The following is an 18,005-nucleotide window of genomic DNA, read 5'->3' as shown; positions in this document are numbered from 1 at the left end:
GTAACTGGTAAGGCTGAATAAGAGTTGAGAGAGAGAGAGAGAGAGAGAGAGAGAGAGAGAGAGAGAGGTATAAAAAAAATCCACTCGCACGGGCAATTCAAACTGCTAACGCGTCACTCACCCACTCACTCACTTACCGCAAGCCAAGCAGGCAGGATCAGACATCCCCTCGACCGCCAGCATGACGACAGTCATGAGGACGTACGTCGCCAGCAGCGAGGACACCATGGACAGCAGACACCGCCCGTGGAGCTTCCCGCGGAGCTCCGGAATCCACACGTAAACGAAAAGCGTGATGGTTAGAAACACGCAGGACACCATCAGGAGAACGGGGTAAACATATTCCTTGGCCACCTTGCAGGCTCTGCTCGATTCCTCGGAGGGGCTCTCGTCTTTGTCGGGGAAGCAGAGGAGGGCCACTTCCTCCACCTCGACGAGGCTGACGCTCGCCTTTTCGACGCAGTACCTCCCGGGGGCGTAGGCGTTTTGGTAGAGGGGCACGTTCAGGTAACCGTCCTCCAGGAGGAAAAATTCGTCCTCGGGGTTCAAATGCGGCGTCAGGACGAATTTCTCGCAGACCGGAAAGCCGTGTTTGAACTTCACTCCGGCGGGAGGAACCTTAAGAGGCTTCGCGGATTCGTCGTAGAACGTCGGCTCCCACAGGTCGTTTTTGTCAGCCGGTTCGACGCACTGCGTTATGTTGAGGATCGTGCCCTGGGGGCAGCACTTGCTGACGCAGGGCGTCGCTTGGCAGTCTTCGAAGGGGTCGACTTCTGCTGGCTCCACTAAGGACGCCATCGGTAGGACGAGGAACGAAGCACAAATCAAGGATAATAATAATGACATTTTTGTATCTCGTATGCGTCTTCGATTAATATAACCACTAATGCTCTTTATATCACCAGGGGCGAATATACTGATATATTCAGATAGTTAGAGAACAAATGTTCTTGTCCGTTTCATAAATAATAATTATTTTTCTTTGTGTCCTTCAGCGAGATTAGGAAACTGGGAAATTAAAAAAAATTGTATCATTTCTAAATCAGAGTTCAGTTCAGAATCACAGGCGCTTCGCACTTTTAATTAGTTTGTCTTTTGTTCAATAATAATAAGATTCACAGTTGGTATTTCTTTATAAATTGTTTAAAAAGTTATTCCCGAGTGCACCTGAAAGAAAGAGGTTAATTAATTTTAGCATGGTAGGTATACACACATATAATATATATATATATATAATTATATATTATTTATAATATATATTTATATATATAATAAATATATATCTATATATATAAATCTCCCCCACCCCTCTAAAAAAAACGCACACACAAGCACACAAGAAAAAGGTATATTATTATTATTATTATTATTATTATTATTATATTCAGAGGGTGAACCATATTCATATGGAACAACCCCACCACAGGGGCCACTTGACTTGCAATCGAGTTTTCTGTACAGCGTATAATCAAGGCCACCGAAAACACATCTTTCTGTCAGTGGTCCCGGTATAATGCTGTATATGAGCCGCGGCCCGTGAAGCTTTAACCACGGCCCGGTGGTGGCCTGTTCTATATCACTGCCAGATGCACGAGCATGGCTATCTTTAACCGTAAAATAAATAAACACTACTGAGGCTAGAGTGCTGCAATTTGGTATGATTGATGATTAAAAGGTAGGTGATGAACATACCAATTTGCACCCCTCTAGCCTTAGTAGTTTTTAAGATCTGAAGGCGGACAGCAAAATTCCGGACAGACAAAAGTGCAAACAAACAAAAAAGTGCGGACAGAAAAATATGGCCAGAAAAATTGCGGACAGAAAGACGTGCAAACAGAAAAAAGCGCGGACAGAAAACGCGCGGAAAAAATGTGCGGACATAGAAAAGTTCGGACAGAAAAAAAAAGTTCGGAAAAGAATGTGAGGACAGAAAAAAATGCGGACAGAAAAAAGTGTGAACAGAACAAGTGCAGAAATAAAAAAATGATAATAAAAAACTGAAAGGACAGACAAAGCCATCTCAACAGTTCTCTCCTACAAAATATAAATATAAATAAATATGAATAAAATAAATAAATAAAAACGATTTAAGCTGACTTTCACCGCGTACCCGAGCATGTACGTACGTACGTAGTCATCTGAATGAGGACTCATGCATGACTCACCGAGTCATACAACCGGCATTTCTAGATAAAGGGTGATGAGTCAATTATCAGGAGATGCAATCATCGGGTGAGAAGATTAGAATGGGAATAATCTGATTTAGAAAAAACTCAAGAACACTTTATATTCTGAGACAAAACCATCGCTAGAGTTCCCCTTCTTCTAGAAACATCTTATCCTCAAGAAATAGTACCTATATTAAGGACTACCTATTAGTCACACACTCTTCATCCAAGGGAAATCCATTATTACAAATTATATTCGTCATGAACAAGTATATGATACGATGGCAATCTATACAAAAGTCCAATTAGTTTTTTTTTTATCTTACTTTCTTTCGCAAGCATACTTATTGTGCATTTCTAGACCTGCCGTATATATATATACACACATACGTACTCATCTACCATCAAATTCATGCATCGTATAATCTCAGAATAAGCCGTGGTAATTCATTTATTAGTTTTAAATGAAGTAGTGATCATTATCATTCGCTTACTTATGGATTAAAAATACACAGGCCTAAGTAGTTCAGCTAAGTACGAAACGGTGAAGTGTATGGTTTATCTCCAACAAAATACAAAGCAACTGTACTTTAGGACTTTGATGTATAGGTTTTGGCATTATTTCATTATTAAATTCAGCCCGAAACCTGTAGTACCCCCGAATAACATAACATAACATAATGTAAAACTGTCCAAAAGTGCGAGCTACAATCACTATAAGCCAAACGCCATAGTACTATAAGTTTCCCAAGTTCATATTACGTATATACAGAGTAAATTCAAGTATGTAATAATTAAAATATAAAAAAAGATGGGTAGAATCTAAGCTGGTTATGTATTGTTACAAGAAAGACAATAATACCTCATCGGATAAAATTATTAATGTAATTCTGTTAAAATTGTAAAACGTATATTTTCTCTAATAAAAAAAGTTCACGACACATGATGACCAGATAAAAGGGCTCTTCTAGAAAAAAGAAGAAAAAAAAAACGGTTTGCCGGTTGATGTCGACATCAGAAAAAGGTAGACCTATGCAATATCTTCTTTCTGTGTGGCTTTGGAAATCTATAAGATGATTTGCAAACCTGATTGAGTAATCTCAATTTGCTATTTATAGCGACATGATTGTATTAAACTTTTCTTTAAAATAATTTCTTTTTATTGTTTGATTTTAACAAGCTTGACCACTTCTATACGTGTATGTATATATATATATATATATATATATATATATATATATATATATGTGTGTGTGTGTGTGTGTGTGTGTGTGTGTGTGCCTAGTGCTTACAACCTTAGACTAAACCAATACGCGTTTAGAATAACATACTCTCTTTCTCTCTCTCAAAAGAGAATACGAGTGAAAAATTCAGTCTAATTAAAGGTCAGTTCAAAATTTCACGGCGAAAATTAGATAAAAATAAAGATGAGAAACTGCGTTCCTACAGTCTTCCTCTTCCTCATTAGCAGGCGTTTATTCGGAAAGTTTGTTTAACAATGGGGCCTCCAGATCAAACATTTGGGGCGGGGGGGGGTTTGGGGGGGGGGAGCCAAGGTTCAGGATGGTCTGGTGTTTCAAAATGTTTATAACGAATCTCTCCTTCGCTCGCTTCTTGTTTACAAGAATGGTGACTGAACTGTAAACATGTATGTATGCATCCATGTACGTACATGCATACATTTGCTTAAAGGACCTCATTTAAATTGGTTGGTATATAGCGGAGGTATTGATAGATTTATTCTGGGAAAATTACAAGCTCTCTAGGAACCCATTTCATAAGGAACAACCCCACAGGGGCCACTTATTCAAAATTCAAGCTTCTATATGCTTAACCTTGCAGCGAAAATAAATTTCCACAAAATGTGAAAGTATAAAATTTTTAAAAATGTTACGTTATAAGCTGATTAAATATTTACTTTAAGTATATTACAAAAAGCATCACTTCAGTCCCTGAGAAAAGTGATACAACGCCCAAGAACATCATCACCGAGATTATAATGTATGTAAATTCCGGTTCAATTAAGCTAAGTATAAATTCTCGTTAAATTAAATTCCCTCGTAATTTGTCTCACTCGCCACTTGTGATTGCCGCTATGTGACTTTGTATGCTCACATGAAAATGAGACTGGTATACCACTCATGAATGACTGAAGTATTCTGTCAGATCTTACTCCAGACGTGAATCATAAAAGTCATTATATTTATATGACTATATTCTGTCCAAATCAAGAATGAGAGAACATTAAAAAACAACAGCAAGTTACGCGATAACTAAGAACAGACAACGTTTATTCGATATAAGCCTAGCTGCTTTGAACAAAGTTAATTAACATATCACTTTAGTGGCTGTGCACACAGCGATTAAACAATAAATCGATGAAACAATGTAATGCACTTAAGAATAAAGTACTATATACACAGGATCCAGTTAGAATCTAAGTCCCACAGACGAATCAGATGCTTAGGCCTAATCGAAAGTTAGACCGATGACTCATCACTTACTGTCATACACTTTTCAAAACTCGGTTTCTACGGCGTTATTAGTCACTCTTCACTCATAAACTTCCCCGCAAACGGGTGTAGTATACTCCACTGAGTTTAATACGACCCGAACTGTGTGTTTAAGTATACTGTCGTGTGATAACCTTTGGCCCACTGAGCCACGCCTTATGAGCTGATGAATCAGAACAAAGAGAGTAGCTATCGGCTGCCTGGGAATGTGTGAATAATAATTGTTTCTCTCTCTCTCTGTTCTTTTCTTTTATTTATGCAATTACTCATCCTCGGTAGATTGAAAGACACTTGTGAAAAGTATTCTCAGAACTCTGTGGTTCATAGCGAGAGACGAACAACAGAGTTTGGTTCACTTGTATATTTTATTATTTGCGACCTGTTAACGAAGATGTGCAGACAGCAGTTAGGTCAAAAATGTGCTGGCCATGACAGACGGAGACAAGATGAAAGGTAAAAGATTCCTGAAATGAGAGAGAGAGAGAGAGAGTATCTGGCGTTATAACTGCCAGGGTTGCTGACGACGGAGAGAGAGAGAGAGAGTGTGTCAATGGTTAGTATCTGGCATCATAAGCTACCAATATCTTCGGACATAACTACCTGAGTTGCTGACGACAAAGAGAGAGAGAGAGAGAGAGGTGAGTATCTGGCGTCGTAACTACCTATCGACGGAGAGAGAGTCATTGGTTAGTACCTGGCATCATAAGTTACCAATATCTTTGGACATAACTACCCGAGTTGCTGACGACGAAGAGAGAGAGAGAGAAATTCTGCCTATTAGCAGATTTTCCTCTTAGTCAGAGAAGTGGTCTAACCGGGAACTCTAAAGTCCTGCCCTGATTATGACGATGTACAATAATTATGAAATCTCGTTTAGATAAGACTTCGCAGTCTATAAATACTTTAAAATGTGTAATTTACATCAAAATCTTTGTTACTCATTAAAAGACAACTTATAAGACGTAATTATAAGCAGGAAACGTATCATACCTGCGTTTAGACCGTTTAAAAACAAAGCACTTTCGAGAACAATGTCTCGCCGACGCAAGCACAAGACAAAGAAGCTTTAGGCTACGTCACCCGTTGTTTCTCAAACCGAATAAACGTCATTTGTTCTACATCAACAACAACACACGGAACACAACAATGCCGTTCGATCGGAGAAACGACAACTACTGAATACGTCGCTGTCATCGACGGTACGCCGGTACGACCAAGATGGAGCGACATTCCTCTTGTGTGTGTGAGTGAGAGAGAGAGAGAGATAAGATAAGATATCCGCCTCAGAGCCGTGAGTTTCATGGGTGTTTTGCGTCACCCGGAAACGAGGAACATAAAAGAGGAGGAATATATGTCAATAAAAACGCATATTAACTTTCCTTCGTGGCTGGCTTATATACCTAATAACTTAATAACTGCTATGAGTCTAAACCTTCAACCGACGCTATCACATTCAGAGCGTAAGATAACCCAAATCGCTGATGATAAGGGAAGATAACTGTGATCAGCTTCACAAGAACTGGAGGTTTTATCACTGCAGGCACCGTCCATTCACACGATCCTATAGAGGATATTATATCTTCTGATAAAGCCCTTCGCCACAGCATCCGGTTCAAAGTACTATTTATAATACATAGGTCTATGATTTCAGCCGGCGTTCGAACTCCCCATAAATTAGGCCTGTGATGAGAAAAGTACTATATACAGGTCTAGTAGATGTTAGCCGGAGTTCAAACTCACTATAATTAATTAGTCTTATGATGATAAAAGTAATACATATAGATCTAAGATTTTACCCGGAGTTCAAACTCCCTATAATTTATTAGGCCTACGATGAGAAAAGTACCATAAATAGGTCTACGATTTTAGCCGGGCTCTAACTCCCAGTGATTAGGCCTATGACTTCCCAATCTAGCTCCAACCAGCATCGAATTTTGTAAAGGTCCTGGAGGACCCAGAGTGAGCGGAACAAATTTCGACAGCGAGGAAAGGAGAAAATTAAGTATAACAGAAATCAGAGTAGAAGAGTTGACCCACTCGCCATTTTAGTGATAACTCCATCCCTCTGTATAGTATAGATTGACGCAGATATTCTCATCGCAAAGGTTATTCCTTGTCTTCACAGAGGATTATATTTTCTCACAAAGTTTGGCAGTGAAATTCTAATTAAATCACAGCATCTTGTTTTTTTTTTTTTTCTTAGCTGATAGGTAAGATGGGTGAAAGAAGAGTGAGGGCAGTTAGCTAGCTAACCATGGTAGGGAATAGTTAGGAAAGTTAAGTATTAGTAAGAGTAAGGTAAAGTGTGCTTTATCCACAATTATATTTAGGTAAGGGTACAATTTTCTAACTAATATTAACATAATACAATAATCATTATACATTATATTGACATGGTGAATTGTACAGATTACATATTTTGAATTTTATTCATTCAGTCTCCCTCTGCCTCCAGCACCCGCAGGGGTAAGACGTGTTCTCATGACTGCCTAGTATCCGAGGGAAGTAGCCCGTGAGGTTTTTCAAAATCTTTCCTCGATTCTAGGTCATCGGCATCGTTCTGGCCTCTTTTTTCAGTGCCAGCATAGCTAGGTTTATGTGTCACCCTTCTTTGTGGCAAACTTCAAGAAGAAGTAAATACCATGATTCAAAATGAAGATTAAGATACAAGACAATAATAGTCCCAAACCGCACGACGAGCCAAGTAGATGGCTCAAGCAGGATCCATACAGAGTGGCAGTGCATAGGCGCCATCCAGGCTAGAGTCCAAAGAGTAATCCACGCCAACACAACATTCTTTGTCAATGTTCACGAAGATGATTCAGAAAAGATTCTTAATTCAGAGAACAGGACAATTTTTCGAAACGAAGAGTTTGAAGTAATAGACCCCCCAGAATATAATTCCATGAAAACTATAGTAGCAAAATACCTAGACGCTACAACGGGAGAATACGGAGAAAACGACCTTAAAGACATCATTGAGAGGAAAAACGAATGGGCCGCAGTGGATGAGGTGATAAAAATCCAAAACAATTCTCACGTCATGAAAATAAAGTTTGAAACACCGAAGATGGCAAAGAGAGCCATGGAAAGAGGATTATTTATAGCCTACCAATACATTCCAAGTCAACATATTGAAGAGGATATATTTGTAAATTTGTCTTTTGCTACAGATGTTACTCTTATGAGCATCTGTACAAGGAATGCCCTAAAAATAGAAACTATAAAATATGCTCTGAATGTTCATCACATGATCATACATACAGAGAATGTAAAGAAAATACAAAAAAATGTGTTAACTGCAATCAATAACATAGAACCTTAGCAGCGAAATGCCCAGTGAGGAAGGCCCTAATAAAAAGAAAAATTCAAGAGATCAAAGCAAACAGGTATGCAACATCCACTACAAACAACGGTACAAGTCACACCAAAGTTACAGCCTCCAATACGGGAAATTGCCAGGCTAATGCAAATAACATCCAGAATAATATAAGTATACAAGAAGAGACAAGAATCACGATTATCACAAATTTAGCAATAAAACTGGGGCTGCGCCAAGAAGGATTCTACCCCTCAGTAATAAACAACATATTAGCAGATAACAATTTACCCACAATACACTTCTCTGAAGAAGCAATAAACATGATAGCAAGCACCATGGAAAGGAACAAAAGACAAGAAAACCGTACAAACAAAGCAGAAGATTTACAAGCAACTCAGGATACACCACAGGATATGCAGGACTGCGCACAATATGAAGAAAACACAGCAGAAGACGACTCCTCATCAGATGAAAACTTTATACCCGGAAATGAGCCCAATTCGGACTCGAACTCATCAATCCTTCCCTCAGGACGCATAAGTAATCTACAAGAAACGCAGCATCAATTAACAGAAGAAATACAAGCCTCACTACTAAGCTTTTCGGATTTCTCCAGTTCTCCCATTTTACCAAATCCACAGGGATCAACTTCAGCATCAAAAAATACTACTCCAGTAGCCAAGAATACCAGAAAACGGAAAAATGAAAGAAAAAGAACACAATTATTAGACCACTGTAACTCAAATGGACTCAATTCTGCGAAGAATTAAAATAATAACACAACATGAAATCTTGGAAAACAAAGAAATTTGAATTATACAATATATAGAGAGAAGAAGACCCCGACATAATATTAATCAATGAGCATGGTATGAAACGAAATGAAACTATGAAAATGTTTGGATATAATACATATACGCAAAACTTTGCTGATGAACCCTTTGCAGGAATAGCAATAGCAATCAGGAATAATATTAGACATAAGATAATAGACGATTTCCAAGACGACTTTTTAGCAGTCCAAATTCAAACTAACAAAGGACCAATAGTGATCGCTACAGCTTACAAGCCGCCAAGATGACATTATTTCCCGCTTCCAGATGTAATAAAGTTAATGAACAGGAGGGAACCTACCTATCTCATTGCAGATTTAAATGCCAGACACCAACTATTTGGATACAGGCAATCAAATTACACAGGTAAAGAAATTGTCAGATTAACAAATAAAAAGTATATCATACACTTAGGACCAGATTTTGATACTTTCGTAGCAAATAACAAAAAGGAAAGGCAGATATAATATTAGGAAATAAAATTCACCGCAATATTGCCATTACAAGAGGGCCAGCAACCTCCTCCGATCATATACCAATGGTAATCACATTGTCAACAAATCCAATAATGATTCCATCCTTAGAAATACCAAATATAAAAAGAGCAAGCTGGGAAGGCTTCAAAAATGAAATAGAAGGAAAAATTAGTAGACAACCAACAAAAAATTCAAATGAAATAGAAATAACAAAAGAAATAGTTGATGAAGAACTTGAAGAATGGTATAAAAATATAGCGGAAGCTATAAAAAATCATATACCCATAACTAAATACACAACACTTCCACACCCTATTAGTATAAGTGATAAGTATTACCACTTAGTATTAGTGATAAGTTAAAATTGATTCAATGGCACTACAACAACATCCAAAACACAGTACTAATAACAGGTTGGAACAACACATTGATGAGAAGATATGTATCATTACAAGAACAGTTAGTACAAGAAAACTCAAGATTATATCATCAAAATTGGGAAGACTTAATAAAAAATACGCAAATACAGTACAATAACCCAAAACATTTCTGGAGCTCCGTTGCAAGACTGATGGGAAGCAAAACTAATACATCGCCATACATAAAGCATAGGAATGAGAAAATATATGATGATCAAGAGAAAGAAGTACTGCACAAGGCCTACTGGCAGGAAATATTCCAGATAACACAGGAGGATAACCAAAATTTCGACAACCAACATGAGACAATAGTCAATGAATTCAGTGAACAACATAGACACAGAACGAATCCGCATCATGCAGCAGCTGACATTAACAGACTCAATGAAGACTGCTGCCCTCTAACAAGGAAAATAGAATTATGGGAAATCAAAATAATAATAAAAAAAATTTAAACACAAGGCACCAGGAAGAAGTGGAATTAAGAAGGTCATAATTCAAAATTTACCAGATGTTGCACTTGAAAAATTGAGAGAAATATACAATTGGGCTCTCTCAATGGGATATTTTCCAATTATATTCAAGAATGCAATAATGATTTTGATACCCAAACCAGGAAAAGATACGTGTCAGGTAGAGAATTTTTGACCAATATCATTACTAGAAATACCTGGCAAAATATTTGAAAAAATAATAAACAACAGACTAGTGTTGTTCCTAGAAGGCAATCAGCTACACAATAAAAGTCAATATAGATTTAGAAAAGGAAGAGGAACCCAGATTGCAATAGCAACAATATATGAGAGCATTACACTGTCACAAAGAAGAAGATACCTATGCAACCTAGTATGTAGAGACATAACCAAGGCATTTGACAAAGTATGGATACAAGGACTTCAATACAAAATATTACATCTCAACCTTCCAGGCATTTTTGAGAAAATACTATGCAACTTCATCAAAGATCGAACAGCAGCAATCAAGTCACAAAATTACATAGGAAATCCATTCCCGTTACTAAGTGGAGTCCCACAAGGATCTGTACTCAGTCCAACATCATTCATATTATATACATCAGATGTGACTCCACCACCAGAATACTGTACTGATGTCTGCTTTGCAGATGATATAACTCAAATAGTCATACTCCCAGAAAAACGTACAAGGAGAAGGGATCCAATTTGAAAAGACAAGTAGCACAAAAAACAACGAACCAAATTGAAAGAATAAGTCAATTTGAAAAGAAGTGGAGGATAAAGACAAATAAATCTAAATTCCAACTAGTATCGGTATCTGCATACAAATCTGCACAAATAATGTTAGACCAACAACCAATGAATTTTACTAAAGTACAAGAATACTAGGAATGCAATTCGGACAAAGAGGAATATCAAGACATGTGAGAGAAAGGCTAAGGATAGCAAGAACACAAAATACAAAGCTGAAAAAGTTTAGGAATATGAACACATCTATCAAAATCCATTTCTACAAAAGCCTAACTTTTCCCTACCAAGGTTAGCTAGCTAACTGCCCTCACTCTTCTTTCACCCATCTTACCTATCAGCTAAAAAAAAATTATTACATACTATAATCATATTTAATAAAGTTCTAATTTTCTAACGCTAAACTTAATTTTAATTATCATAATGATTTTGCATTATATCTACATAGTAAGTTCAACAAATTACTTTCACAAGGCATTTCTTAATATGTAGTATAATGGTCGAGGTTCATCGCGATTAATATATGAAGACACTCTTCTCCACCATCTGTGGTCTGTGTTGTTTGGGTCAAGGTTTCTCTCTTCTGCTTCTGATTCTTCTACTAATTCACTATTGTACTGAGCTAGTTTCCTCCATATATTGGTTGCCAGTCTGTATAATCTCTGATTAATTGGTTCCACTTTGCATTTTTTATGTATTTGTTCTATATTCAGGTCGTCATCTTCTTGATTGTTTTTCACTGCAGAACTTAGTATCTTATTTTGGAATTTTTGTAATGCACTTATACTGGAAGTCGATGCTAAGCACGTGGGTATTGGTGGATATTCCATTATTGGTCTGATTAAGCTTTTGTAGAAATGGATTTTGATAGCTGTGTTCATATCCCTAAATCTTTTCAGCTTTGTATTTTGTGTTCTTGCTATCCTTAGCCTTTCTCTCACATGTCTTGATATTCCTCTTTGTCCGAATTGCATTCCTAGTATTCTTGTACTTTTAGTAAAATTCATTGGTTGTTGGTCTAACATTATTTGTGCAGATTTGTATGCAGATACCGATACTAGTTGGGATTTAGATTTATTTGTCTTTATCTTCCACTTCTTTTCAAATTGATTTATTCTTTCAATTTGGTTCATTGTTTTTTGTGCAACTTGTCTTCAAATTTGGATCCCTTCTCCTTGTACGTTTTTCTGGGTGTATAACTATTTGAGTTATATCATCTGCAAAGTAGACATCAGTACAGTATTCTGGTGGTGGAGTCACATCTGATGTATATAATATGAATGATGTTGGACTGAGTACAGATCCTTGTGGGACTCCACTTAGTAACGGGAATGGATTTCCTATGTAATTTTGTGACTTGATTGCTGCTGTTCGATCTTTGATGAAGTTGCATAGTATTTTAATGCCTGGAAGGTTGAGATGTAATATTTTGTATTATATCATGGAACACGGTAATATATGTACTAACTGCTTTTGGGAAAGACAAGGTAACGAGCTGTTACGAATGACGGTACAATTTCGTATTTCAATAAAAACGAAGAGATAATAAATTTACCTTTTCTAAAGTTTTTTTATATTTCCAAAAACAGCAGGATTACACATGTGGGATACAAATATGACTAAACGTACGATGCAAATAAAAAGGCAAGCATTAATATTCAAGTCCAAAGTTTGTAGTACTGCTAACTTTGCATATCTTATGCTGTATTGACGCATGCTCCCCCCCCCCCCCCCCCCCCCCCCCCTTCTCTCTCTCTCTCTCTCTTGCTTGGTGAGACGTACCCGCGTGAAGTCACAATAATCAACAGATATCACAAGTTTAACATACGACTAGAATTTGAGAAATATCTAGAAGTGTTCGTGAACTATCGGTGATAAGATTAGTGTGAAAATAGTAGGATAAAGCGTCTTCTAAGTTAGTTTATCAAGTGTAATACTATAAATCAGAACAAGATGGCAGTAAGTTCCAACTGCGGGAAAAGGTGGCGTAATTTGGCGTGTCTAGCAGATTCGCAATACGATGAGGTAGCAGGAAGGGAACTGGCATTTCCTCATCTCTGAAATCAGCAACAGTCCTAACCAAAAAGATACAAAAGCATTCATAGATATATTAGAAGGATATAATCCTTCAAACTGGAACAAATCTAATGAAAACATCTTGAAAATAATTGAAGAAGTTCCAAATAAAATCCAAGTGGTCAAGAGACTCATAAAGAAAATATACATAAACCAACATATTCCGACAAAGAAAATGAATAAGGTGAATCTTGTGAATATACTAATTGATGCATTAGGAAAAAGAATGCCAAAAGCATGCAAACTGTGTAAGGTTTGGTATAGCATAGTCAATCCACAAAACCTAATCAGAAAATGTGCTGCATGCAACATTCCGACCCCATCCACAGTGTGCTGAGGTAATACAAGATTTGAGAAAAGATACAGAATTTTTTTGTTTCAACATGTCTATCATGGATAGACAATGTTATTAAATCAAGATTGAATGTACAAATAGTTGAGGATGAAAAGAAGAAGAGGAAGAGGAAGAAGAAGAAGAAAAGAAGAAGAGGAAAACGGAAGAGAAGTAAACAAAAATGAAATGACAGAAAAAAATAAGGAAACAAAGAACAAGATAAAAGTATGGATGCAGAGATACTCATTGATACTACATATGAGCAATAAAGCAGCATACCTACGAAGAAATAAATTACGATTATGACAACAGAAAAGCAAATCCCGAAGAGGCTCTACCCAGATCTATACAATGACGGGAAAGAGGAAAAAATAGACAAGAAAGACAAAATCTGCAACCTTTTGAAAAGAGGGAATTGCAGATTTGGAGAAAGATGTTACTACAAACATCCTAAGATATGTCAAAAACTATGAAATATATGGTAAATGTGCATACTTAGATGGATATGGGGATGATTGCAGAGATCTGCATCCAAAAATATGTAAAAACCTAAAAGAAGGAAAAGGATGTAAGTTCGACAAAAATGCAAATATATGCAACCCATGTAGACCATGAATTCCAATAATCAAATAAATAAATAACCAACCAAGTAATAAAATCCAAAATAAGAAAGAAACAAATAAAGAGAGAAATCAAGAATATCAGGTAAAAGAGAAAAGCAAACCACCAATGAGATATGCAGAGGTGTCAGCAAAGAATTTCAAAGCATCAGCTCCGAAATTCTACTCAAGAGATAATAACTGTATTTATTATGCAAGAGGATATTGCAGAAACGGAGAAAATTGCAGATTCAGCACAAAATGAATAATTATGATGAAGGAAGATCAAATATTATGGAAAAGTTGGATTTTTTAATGTCAGAATTTCTGGAAATGAAAAAAAAGAACAACATACCAGAACAGGAAGAGGACATGGGAAAATCCTTATTACTATCAGTATTAAATGAAGGAGAAAACACGCAAACCATCATAGTGATGAATGCGCAGGGTTTAGTTACGAGTAACTCAAAAAGAAAAATAGAGTACTTAGAAGAACTAACCCAAAATGAAAAGAAAATAGATATAATGAATATAAGTGAAACCTGGTATTCCCAAGAGGACTGGGAATGATGATCAAATAAAAGGGTTCCAAACTTATAGATCAGATAGAAAAAATAGGAATCAAGGGGGAACCGCAATATATGGGAAAGACAAAAACAAGGAAAAATATATGAGAAATATAGTAACTCAGAATGTGAACTAATAGCGGTAGAATTTGAATCTGAAAATTGATGAACATAGTAATATATAGACCTCCTAATACTAAAGAGTTTGACTTAATAATTGAAAAATTGGATGATATATGTAGAAATCACAAGGACTGGACTATTCTCCTATCTGGAGACTTCAACTTTCCTTTCGTAGAATGGAAAGAACGAATAGGAGATTGTGGTTGTACTTATACATATAAAAAAGAGAGTAATAGTAGTGCAGAAGATAAGAGGCAATTTGAAAAGCTATTAGATATGCTACTAGAATACAACATTCAACAAATAAATCACCTGCCAACAAGAAAGGAAAATACTTTAGACCTAGTATTTGTGAACGAGATGAATTATGTTAAAGAAATAATAGTTTATAATGCGAGTATTTCAGACCATAATGTCATAGAATTAACAGTTCATTCCAAAGCAAGTGAAAATAGAGATAAGCAAGAAATGAAAAAGTGGGAAGGATATGGAAAATACAACTTCTACAGTAAAAATATAAATAAAAGGTCAGAAATTAATGAAGAATTAAACAAAGATTGGGATAACATTTTCGTAAGTGATGACATAAGGGTAAATACGGAGATATTATATAAAATATTGGAGATAATAGTGGAAAAAATATATACCGAAGAAGAAAAGTAAACATCATTCATGCATACCAAGAGACAGAAGAATCTTGTTCCAGAAAATCAGAAAGTGGAAAAAAGGTCTTGCAAAAGAAAAAAATGCATGGAAAGTTATAGAACTAAAAAGTAAGATAGAAAATGCAGAAACAAAGATTATACAATCAAAAGAAAATGAAAAACGGGACTTGGAAGAAAAAACCCTAATAAATATCAAAGCAAACCCCAAACTATTATACTCATATGCGAAGAAGATGAATAAAAGAAGAATAGAAATAGGCCCTCTGAGAATTGAAGGGAGATTAACGAATGAAAAAAAGGAATTTGCAACATACTGGCAGAACGATATAAGAGAGAATTCACCCCTAGAATAGATAATGAAGATAATGATATAGAAAAGTAAGATGAGTGAATATTTAGCTGACATAGATATTAATGAAGCTGATATTGTGCAGGCTATTAATGAAATTAAAAATGGAGCTGCTGCAGGGCCTGATGGAATTCCTGCTATTTTGTTAAAGAAAGTAGTTCATTCTATCGCAAAGCCACTTGCAATATTATTAAGACAAAGTGTAGATACAGGCAAGATATATGATGAGCACAAATTAGCGTATATTACCCCTACTTTCAAAAGTGGATCAAGACTAGAGGCAAGTAATTATAGGCCTGTGAGTCTAACATCACATATAATGAAAGTGTATGAAAGGGTAATGAAGAAAAATATTATGAAACATTTAATAAAAATAATTTGTTTAATAAAGGACAACATGGTTTCGTACCCGGAAAAAGTACACAAACCCAACTGTTAGTCCACCGTGAAAACATATTCAAAAATATGAAAAGCGGAAATGAAACAGATGTGGTTTATTTAGACTTTGCAAAAGCTTTTGATAAAGTAGACCATAATATATTAGCGAAGAAAATTAGAAAACACAATATCGTGGATAAAGTAGGAAGATGGTTAAAAGAATTTTTACACAACAGAAAACAGATAGTTATTGCAAACGACGAGAAATCGGATGAAGCCAAGGTAATATCCGGTGTGCCGCAAGGTACGGTGTTAGCTGCAATACTGTTTGTTATTATGATTGAAGACATAGACAATAATGTTAAGGATTCGGTAGTGAGTAGTTTCGCAGATGACACAAGAATAAGTAGAGAAATTACTTGTGATGAAGATAGGAACGCTCTACAAAGAGACCTTAACAAAGTATATGATTGGGCAGAGGTAAATAGGATGGTATTTAACTCTGATAAATTTGAATCAATAAATTATGGAGACAGAGAAAGAAAGCTATATGCATATAAGGGACCTAATAATGAGACCATCACAAATAAGGAAGCAGTTAAAGACCTTGGTGTGATGATGAATAGGAACATGTTATGCAATGATCAAATAGCAACTCTGTTGGCAAAATGTAAAGCAAAAATGGGAATGTTGTTACGGCACTTCAAAACAAGAAAAGCTGAACACATGATTATGCTTTATAAAACATATGTTCGTAGTCCACTTGAATATTGCAATATGATATGGTACCCACACTATCAAAAGGATATTGCACAAATAGAGAGTGTACAAAGGTCCTTTACAGCAAGAAGAAGTTAAGGACCTAGACTACTGGGAAAGACTACAATTCTTAAAATTATATAGTCTGGAAAGGAGAAGAGAACGCTACATGATAATTCAGGCATGGAAACAGATAGAAGGAATAGCAGAAAATATCATGGAACTAAAAATATCAGAAAGAGCAAGCAGAGGTAGATTAATAGTGCCCAAAAATATACCAGGAAAAATAAGGAAAGCACACAGGACATTAATCCACTACGCACCAGCATCGATAATGCAGCGTCTATTTAATGCGTTGCCAGCTCATCTGAGGAATATATCAGGAGTGAGCGTAGATGTGTTTAAGAATAAGCTCGACAAATATCTAAACTGCATCCCAGACCATCCAAGATTGGAAGATGCAAAATATACCGGAAGATGTACTAGCAACTCTCTGGTAGACATTAGAGGTGCCTCACACTGAGGGACCTGGGGCAACCCGAACAAGATGTAAGGTAAGGTAAGGTAAGGTCTCTCTCTCTCTCTCTCTCTCTTCAAAGACCTCTAAACTTTCCAAATTAGTTTTTCATACATATGGTTATCTCAGAAAGCTTTAAAAATCTGAAATAGGAAACGAATGATGGAAGTTATTTAAAACAATGAATTCATAGCGGTTACTCCAAAACAGAGGACGCACCGAATGAAACTTCAACCTGTCCTCAATTTCAAGGAGTAAACCTTGACGACCGTTAGCGAGAATTGGCTCTATACATTTGCGTACGTTTTCTTCTTAGCTTTCAATAAAATAATGTTTTATATATATACATATTACGAATACTTATCATATCACCGTGATTCATATAAATCATTCGAGCTACAAATGTCCTTTAATATCTAATTCGCTCTACCTCGGAATTGATATATTTTCATATATGTACCGAAGGGGAATTTTTAGTTGATAATAATTTCGTCCCCTCATGGGATTGAACCACCGTCCAGTGGACGGGCACGAAATCAGGACGGATAGTGACGTTATCAATTCGGTGGTTAGATCCCATGAGGGGACGAAATTATTATCAACTAAAAATTCCCCTTCGGTACATATATGAAAATATATCAATTCCGAGGTAGAGCGAATTAGATATTAAAGGACATTTGTAGCT

General features: G+C 36.3%; 1 protein-coding gene across 8 annotated transcripts in view; it reads right to left on the bottom strand.

The window, feature by feature from the left end:
- Positions 1-18,005, bottom strand: part of LOC135199244 (probable G-protein coupled receptor Mth-like 1) — a 39,169-nt gene that overhangs the window by 11,406 nt on the left and 9,758 nt on the right. For 2 of the 8 annotated variants that reach the window (XM_064227117.1, XM_064227123.1), the window contains exons 1-2: positions 5,672-5,851; positions 138-1,167 (exon numbers count right to left, since the gene is read on the bottom strand). The exons of 1 other annotated variant lie outside the window; for it this stretch is intronic. In XM_064227117.1, the coding sequence (XP_064083187.1) occupies positions 138-846 (709 nt within the window). In that variant the 5' untranslated portion in view covers positions 847-1,167; positions 5,672-5,851. Of the gene's footprint in view, positions 1-137; positions 1,168-4,672; positions 4,828-5,671; positions 5,881-18,005 lie in introns of those variants that run through there. 5 more of the 8 variants (XM_064227120.1, XM_064227118.1, XM_064227122.1 and 2 more) reach the window with 4 other exon arrangements.

The sequence above is a fragment of the Macrobrachium nipponense genome, chromosome 25 (genome assembly GCF_015104395.2).
Source record: "Macrobrachium nipponense isolate FS-2020 chromosome 25, ASM1510439v2, whole genome shotgun sequence".
Classification (NCBI taxonomy): Eukaryota; Metazoa; Arthropoda; class Malacostraca; order Decapoda; family Palaemonidae; genus Macrobrachium; species Macrobrachium nipponense.
The sequence above is the reverse complement of the archived record's forward strand: the minus strand, read 5'-3'. Positions and strand labels throughout refer to the sequence as shown.